Source organism: Littorina saxatilis, linkage group LG11 (assembly GCF_037325665.1).
Source record: "Littorina saxatilis isolate snail1 linkage group LG11, US_GU_Lsax_2.0, whole genome shotgun sequence".
NCBI lineage: Eukaryota > Metazoa > Mollusca > Gastropoda > Littorinimorpha > Littorinidae > Littorina > Littorina saxatilis.
This window is the reverse complement of record NC_090255.1, coordinates 4,490,678-4,504,006: the sequence shown is the minus strand read 5'-3', so window position 1 is coordinate 4,504,006 and position 13,329 is coordinate 4,490,678. Positions and strand designations below refer to the sequence as shown.

The 13,329-nt window shown below is 40.7% G+C and overlaps 1 protein-coding gene across 3 annotated transcripts in view; it reads left to right on the top strand.

The window, feature by feature from the left end:
* The window catches only part of LOC138979444 (glycosyltransferase 8 domain-containing protein 1-like), an 85,493-nt gene that overhangs the window by 48,774 nt on the left and 23,390 nt on the right, over nucleotides 1-13,329 (top strand). For 2 of the 3 annotated variants that reach the window (XM_070352166.1, XM_070352163.1), the window contains exons 2-6: nucleotides 166-260; nucleotides 1,064-1,168; nucleotides 2,285-2,450; nucleotides 11,893-12,010; nucleotides 12,323-12,407. In XM_070352166.1, the coding sequence (XP_070208267.1) occupies nucleotides 218-260; nucleotides 1,064-1,168; nucleotides 2,285-2,450; nucleotides 11,893-12,010; nucleotides 12,323-12,407 (517 nt within the window). In that variant the 5' untranslated portion in view covers nucleotides 166-217. The remainder of the gene's footprint in view (nucleotides 1-165; nucleotides 261-1,063; nucleotides 1,169-2,284; nucleotides 2,451-11,892; nucleotides 12,011-12,322; nucleotides 12,408-13,329) is intronic. The other variant, XM_070352165.1, reaches the window with a different exon arrangement.

Here is a 13,329-nt window from a genome sequence, read left to right as displayed (position 1 = left end):
CCATTAGCCAATCAACTGGTTCACATCAGTCATGTGACACCAGTACTTACTGACAATTATTATTATTATCACCATTATTATTGTTAAAGAATTCTGGTTTTTTTTCCGACTTTGTTCATCTCACCAACCGTCATTTTCTTGTTTATATTTTTTCTGTGGTTTCAGGAACGCAAAAGATAACTGAACTCCCCTGTTGAGGCGCATACGGACAACAGTGATGGCGAGGATTTGTAGAATGTTCAGATGGCCTTCGACCAAAGGTAAGTGCTACCTGTAATGACCGGACACCCCCTCTGATCAACTCAAATTGTCCTTACGTCTCAGGTGTCCTCTCCCAACACGGAGATTTTAATAAAGCGTATTTTGATCATCTCACTTGTAGTTACTTACTTGTAGATAATTACTTGAAGATACCTACTTGTAGTTACCTATAAGATACTTACTTGTAGATACCTACTTAAAGATACTTATAATAATAATAACTGGACATATAAGTAAGTATCATGGACTTTCGGGACCGTCTAACACTCCGCATAAGGGGTCCATCGACCCTCTAGGACGGGCGACTGTGGGGAGCCCTGTCAAATATAAACTTTGGGTCGCTTTTCTTCAGTCTAAAAATGCACAGAGCTGCGAGGTCAGTAATTATTGATTTTAGCATGTGCCTTTTCTTTCTAGTGTTTTCAGACTTTTGGTTGTGCGATTCGCGATTGTACAGCTTAGATGCAAATTGACGATGAGTCGTCGCGGTGATTATCAACATTGATTGGGTCTTTGAGAGTGAATTTTATTTCGTTGTCCTCGGAACAAAACGAATCCAAAGCCGCGATGGCTCCACACATCAATTAACAGCCTGATTGGCTTTTATTGTGACCGTCCACGTCTCACCTTTAGCTCAAACCCATTCACCACCTTGATTTGTCACATATCAAAATAGTTTTTTAAATTTTTACCCAGTTAGTTATGAATGAAAACTCGTGAAAATGATCACAATGTTTTTTGTAACCCAGCTTATTATGAACGAAAAAATGACGACAATAAAACATGTCTGTCTAATGTGCAGCTTTCTGTGTCGTGGCAGCTACACTCATCTTGATCATCATAGTGTATACCCCGGACTTTTCTACGTTTGTTCGCCAGGTCACACACTCCAAGAAAATCACTGTGGGTAAGAGGGTTTCATTGATGATGATGCACACTCTGACAGCAACACAGACATGCAGGCGGACACACATACACACACACACACACACACACACACACACACACTCAAACACACACTTACACACACGCACACACACCCACACACAACCTCACACACACACACATACACACACACACACACACATACACACACGCACACATACACACACACACACACACACGCACACATACACTTACACACACGCACACACACACACACACATACACACACGCACACACACACACACACAAGCATGCACGAACGAACACACACAAGTACACACTCGCGTGCGCACACACTCGTACACTCACACACAATCGAACACATACACACGCAGACACGTACACTAAAACTCACACACACACTCATATAGTCATAAACTCAATCCAACCTCTGGTGGTGAGTCAGCGAATTATTTACACGGGGAGGTCTCCGTCTTAAAATGATATATTTTTCCACCTCCCCTTCAACATTTACAACGTGTCTTTGTTTCATAAACACAATACCCCTGTGCTATAGAATGGATAATGTCTGTCCACCTCCCCTTCAACATTTACAACGTGTCTTTGTTTCATAAACACAATACCCCTGTGCTATAGAATGGATAATGTCTGTCCACCTACCATTCAACGTTGAAAACGTTTCTCTGTTTCTTAAATACAATACCCTTGTGAAAAGAATGGATTTTGTCATCATTTTCACCAGTTGTAATTCATAACCAGCGGCTGGGGTATAAATAACGCTGTTCCCCATGTTACTTATAGAGGTGGTGAATGGGTTTGAGGTGAAACGTGGATTGTCAAAGTAAAAGCCAATCAGGCTGTTTGTTTGATGTGTGGAACCATCACGGTTTTTGATTCGTGTTTCCGAGATCTTCGGGGAGCATAACGCCTTTTGTTACATATTTATCAACCGCGGCCTTCGGCCTTGGTCGATAAAGATGAAACAAAACAACGATATCGTCACCTCGGACCAACAAAAAACCTGGTCTGCCAATAAGCCATCAAACATTTTATATGTATAATATTTGACCACCTCCCCTTCTAAGTTGAAAACGTTTTTCTGTTTCATAAATGGGAGACCCCAGTGCCAAAGGACAGAAGGAGACAGTCGTGCATGTTGTCGTAGTGGGTAACGATCGTCTTTGGGAGGGTATGCTGACCCTAGCCACAAGTATCGTGATCAACACGCGCTCTGACGTCATGTTTCATTTCGTCACACTCGCGCCACAAGCATCTCAGCTCAAGTGAGTCTTTTATATACATATATGATTCCTTGGCCTTAGTACAATAAACCAATCAGTGTTTTCTCTCTCTCTCTCTCTCTCTCTCTCTCTCTCTCTCTCTCTCTCTCTCTCTCTCTCTGTCTCTCTATCTCTCTCTCTCTTTCTCTCTCTCTCTCTCAGAAGTGATACCTGTCAAACATCTTTCAGTGACAACACAAGCTGCAGTGTTGGCAGTGTAAACAGTGAATGTTCCCCTGCGGTGGCCGATACTTTAGACCACATACACCGACTATTTCTGATGCTGGCAACGTCTGTTACTGTCAGAGACAAAATTGCACAGTCAGGAAGTGAACAGTGCAGATTCAAGGTCTGCTTCAACGCACAGTGTATTGCAACGCACTTTCTGGTGATGACAGTCTATGCCTCCGTATTCATAGTAGGGTACCTTCTTACCTGTGGCGATGTCGAATCTAATCCAGGCCCAGGACCAGGCCATTTTGGACGAGAGAACAGAGAGAGCAGAACCCGTGATCAAAATGATGCCTATCTCTTCCCAAGAAAACATCGTCCAACCACTACGACAACCAGGATAGTATGCAACACTGTATGGATCGCATACAGTCTGAACTGAGCCACACTCTGAACCAGGCTATTGTAAGAATGGAAAGTTCAAGCAGTATCCAAGGTAGGAATATTGAACAAAGGCTAACAAGTCTGGACAACAAAATTGATCACAGGCTATGTGATGTAGAGGAAAGCCAAACACAGTTAGCCAGGAACTTCCATGGATTACAATCTCAGTGTGAATCACTCTGGTCCGAAAACCAACAGCTTAAAGGAGCTGTGAATGAGCTTGTGCAAAAGTGCGACTACCTTGAAAACCAGAGTAGGCGAAATAATCTTCTGTTCCTTGGTGTTGCACTAGGGAGGGGCAAATTTGAACCATGGGAGGAGAGCGAAAGAAAAGTCAAGGACATTATTCAAGAAGGAAGGGGGATTGAGGAGCAAGTTGACATTGAAAGGGCTCACAGAACAGGGAATGCCATTGTTGTCAAGTTTTTATCCTACAAACAAAAAATGCTGGTCTTGAACAGTGCACGTAGACTGAAAGACTCTGAGCAATACAGCAGCATATTCGTGAGGGAAGATTTTTCTGAAATGGTTCAGAATAAAAGAAAAGCTCTGTTGCCAGTCCAGCGTGAGATGAGACAGAGGGGTCAAAGGGCGAGTTTACGCTATGATAAACTGATTACCAGTGAAGTCACATATCGGTATGACCTCTCCAGTCAGTCTGTCAGTAGAGAAGAGAACTGGAGTCAAATTTGCAGAATCAACCCGCAGCGTTCACAGCAATGTCAGTCGTCTAACACGAGAGACGACTGGAGTATTGAATTTCTCAACGGAGTTCCCACCCCTGCAGGCAGGACGGGATCGACGACACCACAGCCCTGTGTCGCCTGGAAAAGCACAGGCTACCTCCAGCTCTCCCAGGCGCAGAGATGGCCAACAACAGCGTGTAGATGAGGACCACGACAGCCAGCCTGCAGATAGCCAGCCTGCTGCAAGCCAGGCGAGTACAGGCAGTCAGAGGACTACTGACCGTAATCCTCGGGGTTCCACTACGCAGCAGCAGGGTTCCATGTACAACCTGCGGACACGGGTTGGTGCCCAAACGAACTCTGCGCGTAACAAGGCAAGTTGCTCTTCTCCTTCTACACAGGTTATACGGGGCTATGGAAGAGGGCGGGGTAAAACCCCTCCTTCCCAGACAAAGATAGACACCATGTTTAAGACTCCCCAAGCAGCAAGCAACGAAAATGACTCTCCCCTTGTGGACAGAACAAATAGCTATGACTCGGGGGATATAAACCAAGAGGGTGAAAACCCTTTTGCTGACGCGAACAGTACAGAGGACTAGGGATGTGGCCGGCCCCTAAGCTCACAGTATATAAGTTTTGTGTCATACAATATTGGAGGGTTAGTAAACAAGCTTTCCGATAATAACCTGGTTAGTTATCTTGAACGTTTTGATTTTGTAGCACTTGCAGAAACCTTTATTGATAATGACTTTGATTTTACTAACACTTTTCTTGATTATTTGAAATTTATCTATCCAGCGGTGAAACTCTCTTTTCATGGAAGACGATCTGGTGGAATTTTGGTTTTAGTAAAGGAGTTTCTGTGTAATTTTGTAGACCAGGTTTTCGTTGACTGCAGTAACGTTATTGTTTTGAAACTGTCAAAGTGTTTGTTTGGTTGTGATAAGGACGTATTATATATAGTGACCAATATTCCTCCGTATGGAAGTCCGTTTTATAACCAGACTGAATGCGACTGCCAGATAACAGAATTGGAAAGGTGTATTGGTGACTTGTTGGAAACCCAGAGTGACGTATATTATGTAATTTGCACTAGTGATTTTAATGCGAGAACTGGTGACTATCAGGTTAATAGAGCTTTTAGTCAAAGTATTGGTGAAACTGATATGAGTGATAGTCCCTCCTAATGGGAAACCAGTCGCATATCTCAAGATAAGGAAATTAACGGTTTTGGTAAAAAGTTGTTGGATTTGTGTGTATGTTATGATTTTGAGTTGATGAATGGAAGTGCTCGAGGAGATGATCAGGGTAAATTTACATATTTGTCTAGTCTGTGCACGGTTTTAGTGTTATCGATTATTTTCTCGCCAGTTTTGATTTTTCAGATTTTGTTCACAGAATGATTGTAGCCGATCGAATCGAGTCTGACCATATGCCACTCGATATGGTGTGTAAATGCCAGGTTGCAGAAGAAAGGTTGAAGAAAAAACAAAATTGTGTGAAATTTGAAAAGTTTTTTTGGAGAAAAGAAAAGGTTCTGCAATTCACAAATTGTGTTTTATCTGAAGAGTTTATTAAAAATGTGAATGACGCACAGGCAATTATTGATGAATGTCCAGAAAGATCTCTTGATATGTTTACTGATGCTGTTTTGAATGCGGCAGATTGCATGAAAAGAGTCATTATTCAAGGGGGACAATCCAAAACACAGACAGCAGTATGGTTCGACAAAGAATGCCATATCAAACGAAAAGAAGTGAGAAAATGTTAAAGACACTTCCGACACACTAATTTTAAGGAAGATTATGGGTTGTGTGAAGAACAGCGTAAAGAGTACAATGGTTTGAAGAATGTAAAGAGGAATCAAGAAAAGAAAGCATCCTTAGATGCTTTGCTTGATTCAATGCAAAGCCCAAAAGACTTTTGGGCTGAATATCGCAGGCATAGAACGAAGAGAAGGGTAATGAATTGTATTGAGAAAGGAAGATTGGTTGAAGCATTTTGAAGGAGTATTTAATGAAGGAGTTGACATAAATGTAGAGGAGGATATATGTATGTTCTACCGCAGACGGTGTTTTTAATGACATTTTGGATGCAGAAATTACTGGAGCCGAAATACGAAAAACGATTAAACATTTGAAAACAGGAAAAACAGCAGGCCCAGACAGTATTTTGGCAGAAATGATAACAACAGTTGAAAATGAGATGTTGCCATTTTTGAAAAAAATATTTTAATTATTTATTTTCTAAAGGACACTTCCCGCTTCAATGGACGAAGGCTACTGTTATTCCTTTATATAAGAAAGGAGACAGAAGTAATCCGGATAATTACCAAGGCATATCAATTTTGAGCAAAGTATTTACCCAAGTTGTTAATAACAGACTGGTTCTGTGGTCGGAAGAAAACTCCGTTTTGAACGATGTACAAGCTGATTGCAGAAAGGGACGTTCCACCACAGATGATATTTTCACTCTGCATGCCGCCATTGAGAAACATTTGCTAAAAAGATCTGAGTTGTATGTTGGTTTTATATATTTTACAAAGGCTTACGATACTGTTAACCGCACTGTGCTGTGGTCCGTGTTGATGAGATCGGGTGTCAGCGGAAGAATGTTAAGAATGATAAGAGCTATGTATGCCACTGTTGAAGCACGTGTCCTTTCCAATGAGGGTTAGACGGACTATTTCGAATGGGCACCCGTTTAATGAACCAAAAGAAGAGATGGTTCTACCAAAAAAATAGATGCTTTCACCAAAAGAAAAGATGGCTTGAGTGACAAAGAATTAAAGTACCAACAATTTTTTTGATCCGCCAAAAGAATTGCTGTCTGAACAAAAAATAAAATAAACTGGCAAAAGCAAATATACTCAGGCAAAAGAAAAAATAAACTAGCAAAAGCAAATATACTCAGGCAAAAGAAAATACAATCAGGCAAACGATTGACTACTTCAGGCAAAAGAAAATATAGTTACAAAAAAGAAATGGATAGTCATTCTCCAACACAGTGAAACACAGTGTGAGTGGTGGTCATTGTTTTGACTCACTGATTTCGCAGAGCTGATTTGTGATCACAAATTCAGCTGAATCAAGCAAGGACACAGATTCTGTCAGTTGAAAATAGAGTTTGAAGGTGGAGAGATGGATTTTGAGAGGATCGATCCAGTGAGATTTGATAATGATACGTCGGAGTCTGACAGTGAGCCACCAGCTACAAGACGTCCTGGGCTGACTTCGAGGAGTATGCCACATGTCGGAGGTCGGTGTGGAAGATAACGATCGACGAAAACAATCAGTTTTTCTGCAACTGTCCGGAGTTCCTCAAGTGCTACGTGTGTCATCATTCCATGGGCATGGAGATTCGTCTGGAGGTGACCAACCCCCCTGCCCAGGCCAAGACCATCCCAATCGGCCAGAAGCGAAATCGCGGGCGCCCAAAGCTGTCGAGACCAGCGCTTATCAGGCAGTGAACACACTGCTCTTGACTGCTCTGTACACTGATTTTATCATTTTGAATTTTTCATTTAACTTTCTTTGGACGTACAATTATGATTATGATATGGAGTGACACTATTTTGTCTCTGAAAAATACACTAAACTTTATATAGTTTGCTGACAGTAGCTATTTTGTTGTTAAAATAATCCGGGTTTTTTAGAATTCTTTTGCAAGTCTCAGTTCTTTTTTTGGTAGAATTAATCGGTTTTTTGCTAGAAGCTGTCACGTTTCACTATATCACTTAAGGTGATTATGAAACGGTTAGTTACTTCTAACTAACCACACCACGATCCACTCTCGCAGTCATACAATTTAATGGAAACAACAAAAGTATAAGTTTCAGACGCCTGTTTATGTAATGACTCGCCACCTCCCTCGAGACTTCACTCCCAAAATGTTCTTTTACGTTCAAAACGTAAATAACACGGTCACTGACAAAATGCCAGTTAGAATATAGAAAATTATAGTAACACGCTGATCCCGTGTAAAGCTAGGGAAATATAGCTGATCTGCCCAAAAGTGCTAGTTAATGCAGGGGTCACACACCCCACGTTGTCACCACTCGAATATAATCACAAATATACAAGATGACAACGGTGGTAAACAGGGTGCTTAAAACATGGTGCAACTTAGCTTTTCTTCTGCCACTGAGTGGACGTCCTGTAATTAGTCTTTAGTCTCCACAACTGCTCCGTCGAATGAAGTGCTGGTTAGCTTGGTGACGAAGCAGGGAACTGTGGAGACATCAGGCGCCGCACCCAGTCGCTGGTTATCTGGTTAGCCGGTTAGCTGGTTGGCCGGTTAGCTGGTTACTTCACTCCGCGGACGATCTTGGTGTAGCGTCCCGCAGATAACAGCCAGCACCAATAGCAGGTGGAAATGAAGACAGAAAGGCTGCAACAAAAAGCCTAAGTGCACTAAACATGTCAAGCTACCCAACAACCTCCACCTTTAAACATGTCACCCTGACATATTTCATCGAGCACGTGGGCCTGCACAAACGGACTTTTACAACAACAAATCAGCTATTTTCCTTCCTTCTCTCCATATCTGCAAAAACCATATACAGATTAGTATTTTAGCGTCACAAAGAGCAAATTATGCGCAAACCTGGAAAGAACAACAGAGAGTATTTCATTCCACAAACACAGACTCGTCAACAGCGTTAAATAATGATTTATTACCTCACAAGCCTATGTAGGTAGCTCTCCCTTAAGCGAAACCGCTTCCTTTCGAATGACTTCTGTTCGTCAACAGAAACACCGTCATCCTCCTCTCTCGCTGAAACCTTATGCAGTGGAAAACCGCCCAGCGGAGAATCTTGACGCCCCGTCTGTCAGCCAGCATGTGTCCAAGAAGAAGGTGGTCTGTCCTATGGAGTTCCTATCAAGCCTCACTAGCAAGTAGCATAGCACGTTGATACCCAGTGAAGTATTCACACGTGTTGAAAAACCATCAAACTAGTAGGAGTATACTGACACCGACCCTTCTCTCTCGCTGCTGAGTTTCGAGTGTGTCGATACTTGTCCTCACACAGACAACCTTGACAAAAATCACGTGACTCACCCTGTCACATACCCCAGTTCAGTTATCGACAATTCTGCCTCCACAGCAGAAATCACCCACGTGAAATCCGTGTGACACAAAACCATCCGTGTTCGTTCTGTGCTGTCAACAAAATTCACAACCGTTGACAGTACGCACAGGCGCTTTCTATCGCAATTGACCAAGAGAAGGCACCCCACCGAGTGACACTTTCTTGATCCATGTCACTAGATCGTGACACAAGCATCTATTTTGTGGGTGGAAACATCCGATTTTTTGTTGGAATATCTTTTGTTAACTAAGCAATTCTTTTGGTGACAGCATCTATTCTTTTGGTGATTTAATTTATTTCCTTTCGAATGTCTACAAGGGCTGAAACAAGGTTGTGTTATGAGCCCAATGCTGTTTTCTTTGTTAATCAATGAGTTGGCGAACGAAATTATTGAAAAGGGCAAACATGGTGTGTCCCTCGGTCCTGCGGAACTTGAAATTTTTTTGTTATTGTTTGCTGACGATCTCACTTTGATAGCATCCACTGTTATTGGATTACAGAACCAGTTAAACGTTTTATGTACAGCAATGCATCGACTGGGTCTTAGAGTAAATCTGAATAAATAAAAAATAATAGTTTTCAGAAAAGGCGGATTTTTAAGTGCAAGAGAAAAAATGGATTTTTGATGGGAATCAGTTAGAGGTTGTAAATTCGTATAAATATCTTGGCCTCACCTTTTCAACAAGACATAGTTATGGCGTCGCAATTGAAGACCCAGCAACAAGAGCAAAGCGAAGCACGATCGAAATTTTGAATACTTTAAAGAACATGGGTTGTAACTCATTTCATGTATTTTTTTAAGTTATTTGATGCGCAAGTATTGCCAGTATTATCACATGGAGCCAAAATTCGGGGTTATGAGAAGTATGACCAATTGGAACGTGTTCATTTATTTGCATGTAAACGTAGTAGATAAAACTCCCAATGATGTTGTGTATGAAGAATTGGGTAGGTATCCTATTTGGGTGACAACAGTCACAAGGTTGATTAAATATTGGTTACGGTTATTGAGACAGCCATACCATTTTTTATTCAAAGAAGGCATACAAAATGTTGTTCAACCTCCACGAAAAAGGTGGTATCACATGGGTAACGCATTTAAAGGCAGTTCTGTTTGAAAATGGATTTTACCAAGTTTGGATGTTTGGATGTGGAAACCAGAACTGAAGGAGAGGTTCTGCAGTTCCTTCTGTCATGATTGGCGTAATAATTTGGACTCGAGTGAGCGCCTATTACTGTATGGAAAATATAAAGCCTGTTTTGAAAAAGAACGTTATGTGGACATTTTATGGACAGATGTGTACAGAAATGTCATCGCTCAATTTAGAATGGGCGTTTCACAGATAAATATCCACAGATATCGCTTCCAAAATTCAACAGAAAACAAGTGTTGCCCCTTTTGTGAAGATAAATTAGAGACCGAAATCCATTTTTTGTTTGAATGCCAAACATATTGTGAGTTAAGAATAAAGTATTTAGCAGTTTTTAAGTGTTGGTGATCAGTTGGGCAGTATGATTACCATGTTTAAAAAACAAGACACAGAAACAATTGTAGATTTAGCAAAGTTTTTGTTTTTTGCATTTCAGTTAAGATTGTCAATGTTAAATAATAATGAGGATTAATTGTCGCTGAAGTTTTTGTTGTTGCTGTATTTATTGTCCGGTTGTATGTATATATTAGGCAGCATTGATGTGCAAGATTATTGATAGAGGAAAACTTGGAACAAACCACTGTGTATATTGCATACGTTTAAATATCATGTTTTCTATTTTTTCCTGTGATTCATGTATACCCCCCCCCCCCATTGAAAGGGGCTGTAGGCCCATATTCAATTAAACTGTGTCAGTGTCAGTGTCTCTCTCTCTCTCTCTCTCTCTGTCTCTCTCTCCCCTTCTCTCTGTCTCTCTCTCTGTCTCTCTCTCTCTCTCTCTCCCTCTCTCTCTCTTCTCTGGCGCTATGGTGTGGAACTCCATTCCGTCTGTAATAACATCATTAACCTCACTAAAGAGTTTTAAACAAGCTCTGCATAATCATTTTATGTCTACCTAGATGGCTATACTAGTCTTAACACATGCAAGTAGCTGTCAACAATTGGCAAAGCTTTATGAATTACACAAATATGTTCTTTATTATATGTATTATGTGGAATTTATGTTGCGATTTTCCATCATCACTTCATCATCATCATCATCATCATCATCATCATTATCATTTACACCATATAATCATTATTAGCATTAGTGTAAACGTTGGTATCGTGTGAATTTTACCGTCGATCACTTTACATGTGTTAACATGTTGCATGTTTCGCTTTCGATTTGTATGTTGCTTACTTTGCCATTTTATTGTTTATGTTTATTTGCTTGTTTGCTTACTTGTCGATTGTTTGCTGGTTCGTTCGTTTACTTTGTTTATTTGTCATGTTGCTTTACTTGTTTATCATTTATTAGATATTTGTATTAGAAGTAAGGACCGGTTGTAAGAAAAGGCGTCGCCTTAAACCTCTATCCTTGAAAAATAAAGTTCCATCATCATCATCATCATCTCCCCCTCTCTCTCTCTCCTCTCTCTCTCTCTCTCTCTCTCTCTCTCTCTCTCTCTCTCTCTCTCTCTCTCTCTCTCTCTCTCTCTCTCTCTCTCTCTCTCTCTTTCAAATCCACTGAAATAGCAGGCTGTCAATATCTGAGAAAATAATAATCATACTGTTATGAACACCATCAGTAGATATGAGTATGTTGTACGTGCTACGCGCGTTGTTTAATAATTCATTTTTCTCAATGTTCTCTGTAAATCTCTCAGCACACTGCAATGTTTCAAAAACTGTATTTACTGTAAACAAGGCAAGGCATGCAAGGCAAGGCACATTTATTTCAAGAAACTCCATGGGGGTACATGAAAAAACAAAACAAAAACAAGAACAAGAAAGAAATGCAGGCTGTTCCACCAATGCATACATATAAACTCATTCCGTTGAAAAATGTCAACAACAACAAAAGTCTCACACACACATTCGACCCTCTGTGACTATCGCCTTTCTATGATTATTTTCAGGGCAGCGATCGAGGCGAGTGCCCTGAGGTCAGTCCGCTATGAGGTCATTCCCTTTTCTGAGGACAGGGTCAAAGGTCAATACATAGTGAAGTCGCCAAGAAAAGACCTTGACCACCCAGTAAGTGGTAAACTTTAAACTACGTGAAGAATATTGAGAAAAACACAACAAACGACAAGGGATATGTTCTTCAGGACGAATAGAATTCTCCGATCGTGAACAACACGCGCTTTTCACAATGGTTTAGCTCTCCAAAGCGCATGCTCAGACAGTTACAGCATGGTTTCCCCGGTTTTTTATCCAAAGCTTTATACCACCTTTTACCTTATATGGACATTAAAAATGCCGCGTTTGACCATATAAGGAACATAAATTGCAGTCAGAGAGTGTACTAAATGTGTTGATTTCGCTTTGTGTGATTTGTTTTTGCAGCTGAACTTTGGTCGCTTCTTCATGCCAGAACTACTTCCAGATGTTTGTCGAGTCATTTACATCGATGCCGACTGTCTTGTCTTGGGTACGACCAACTACCAATTCCCAGTATTTAAGGATAAGGATTAGGATAAGATTCATATAGTCCTGTGAGGTTACCCTTATGGAAATTCGGCCTGCTTTCTCCCTGGGGAAAGCGAGCTGCCATACAGTATACGGCGCTACCTATTTTTTTGTTTTTTGTCCTGCATTCGTGTATTCATGTTTCCAAGCCTTGAGACTTTCGATTTGAATTTGGGATCTTTATCGTGCGCATGCGTGCACACGGGGGTGTTCGGACACCGAGGAGAGTCTGCACAAAGTTGACTCTGGGAAATAAATCCCTCGCCGAACGAAGTGATTAAATTAAATTAAATAGAAGTTTTGAATACATTGATATATATATATATATAAGAAATTCAATTAAATAGAAACAACTGGTTTTTAAGCCAGCGCCGCTACCGACTGAGCCCTACAACCACAACCAGGCAATCCAAATCTCCGCGATTTAATTTCCGCGAAAGCAATACAAACAGGTCGCGTAAGGCGAAAATACAACATTTAGTCAAGAAGTTGTCGAACTCACAGAATTAAACTGAACGCAATGCAATTTTTCAGCAAGACCGTATACTCGTGGCATCGTCAGTCCACCGCTCATGCTCATAGCAAAGGCAGTGAAATTGACAAGAAGAGCAGTTTAGTAGTTGCGCTGAGAAGGATAGCATGCTTTTCTGTACCTCTCTTCGTTTTAACTTTCTGAGCGTGTTTTTAATCCAAACATATCATATCTATATGTTTTTGAAGTCAGGAACCGACAAGGAATTAGATGAAAGTGTTTTTAAATTGGTTTCGAAAATTTTATTTTGATAATAATTTTTATATTTTTAATTTTCAGAGCTTGTTTTTAATCCAAATATAACATATTTATTTGTTTTTGGAATCAGAAAATGATGGAGAATAAGATAAAC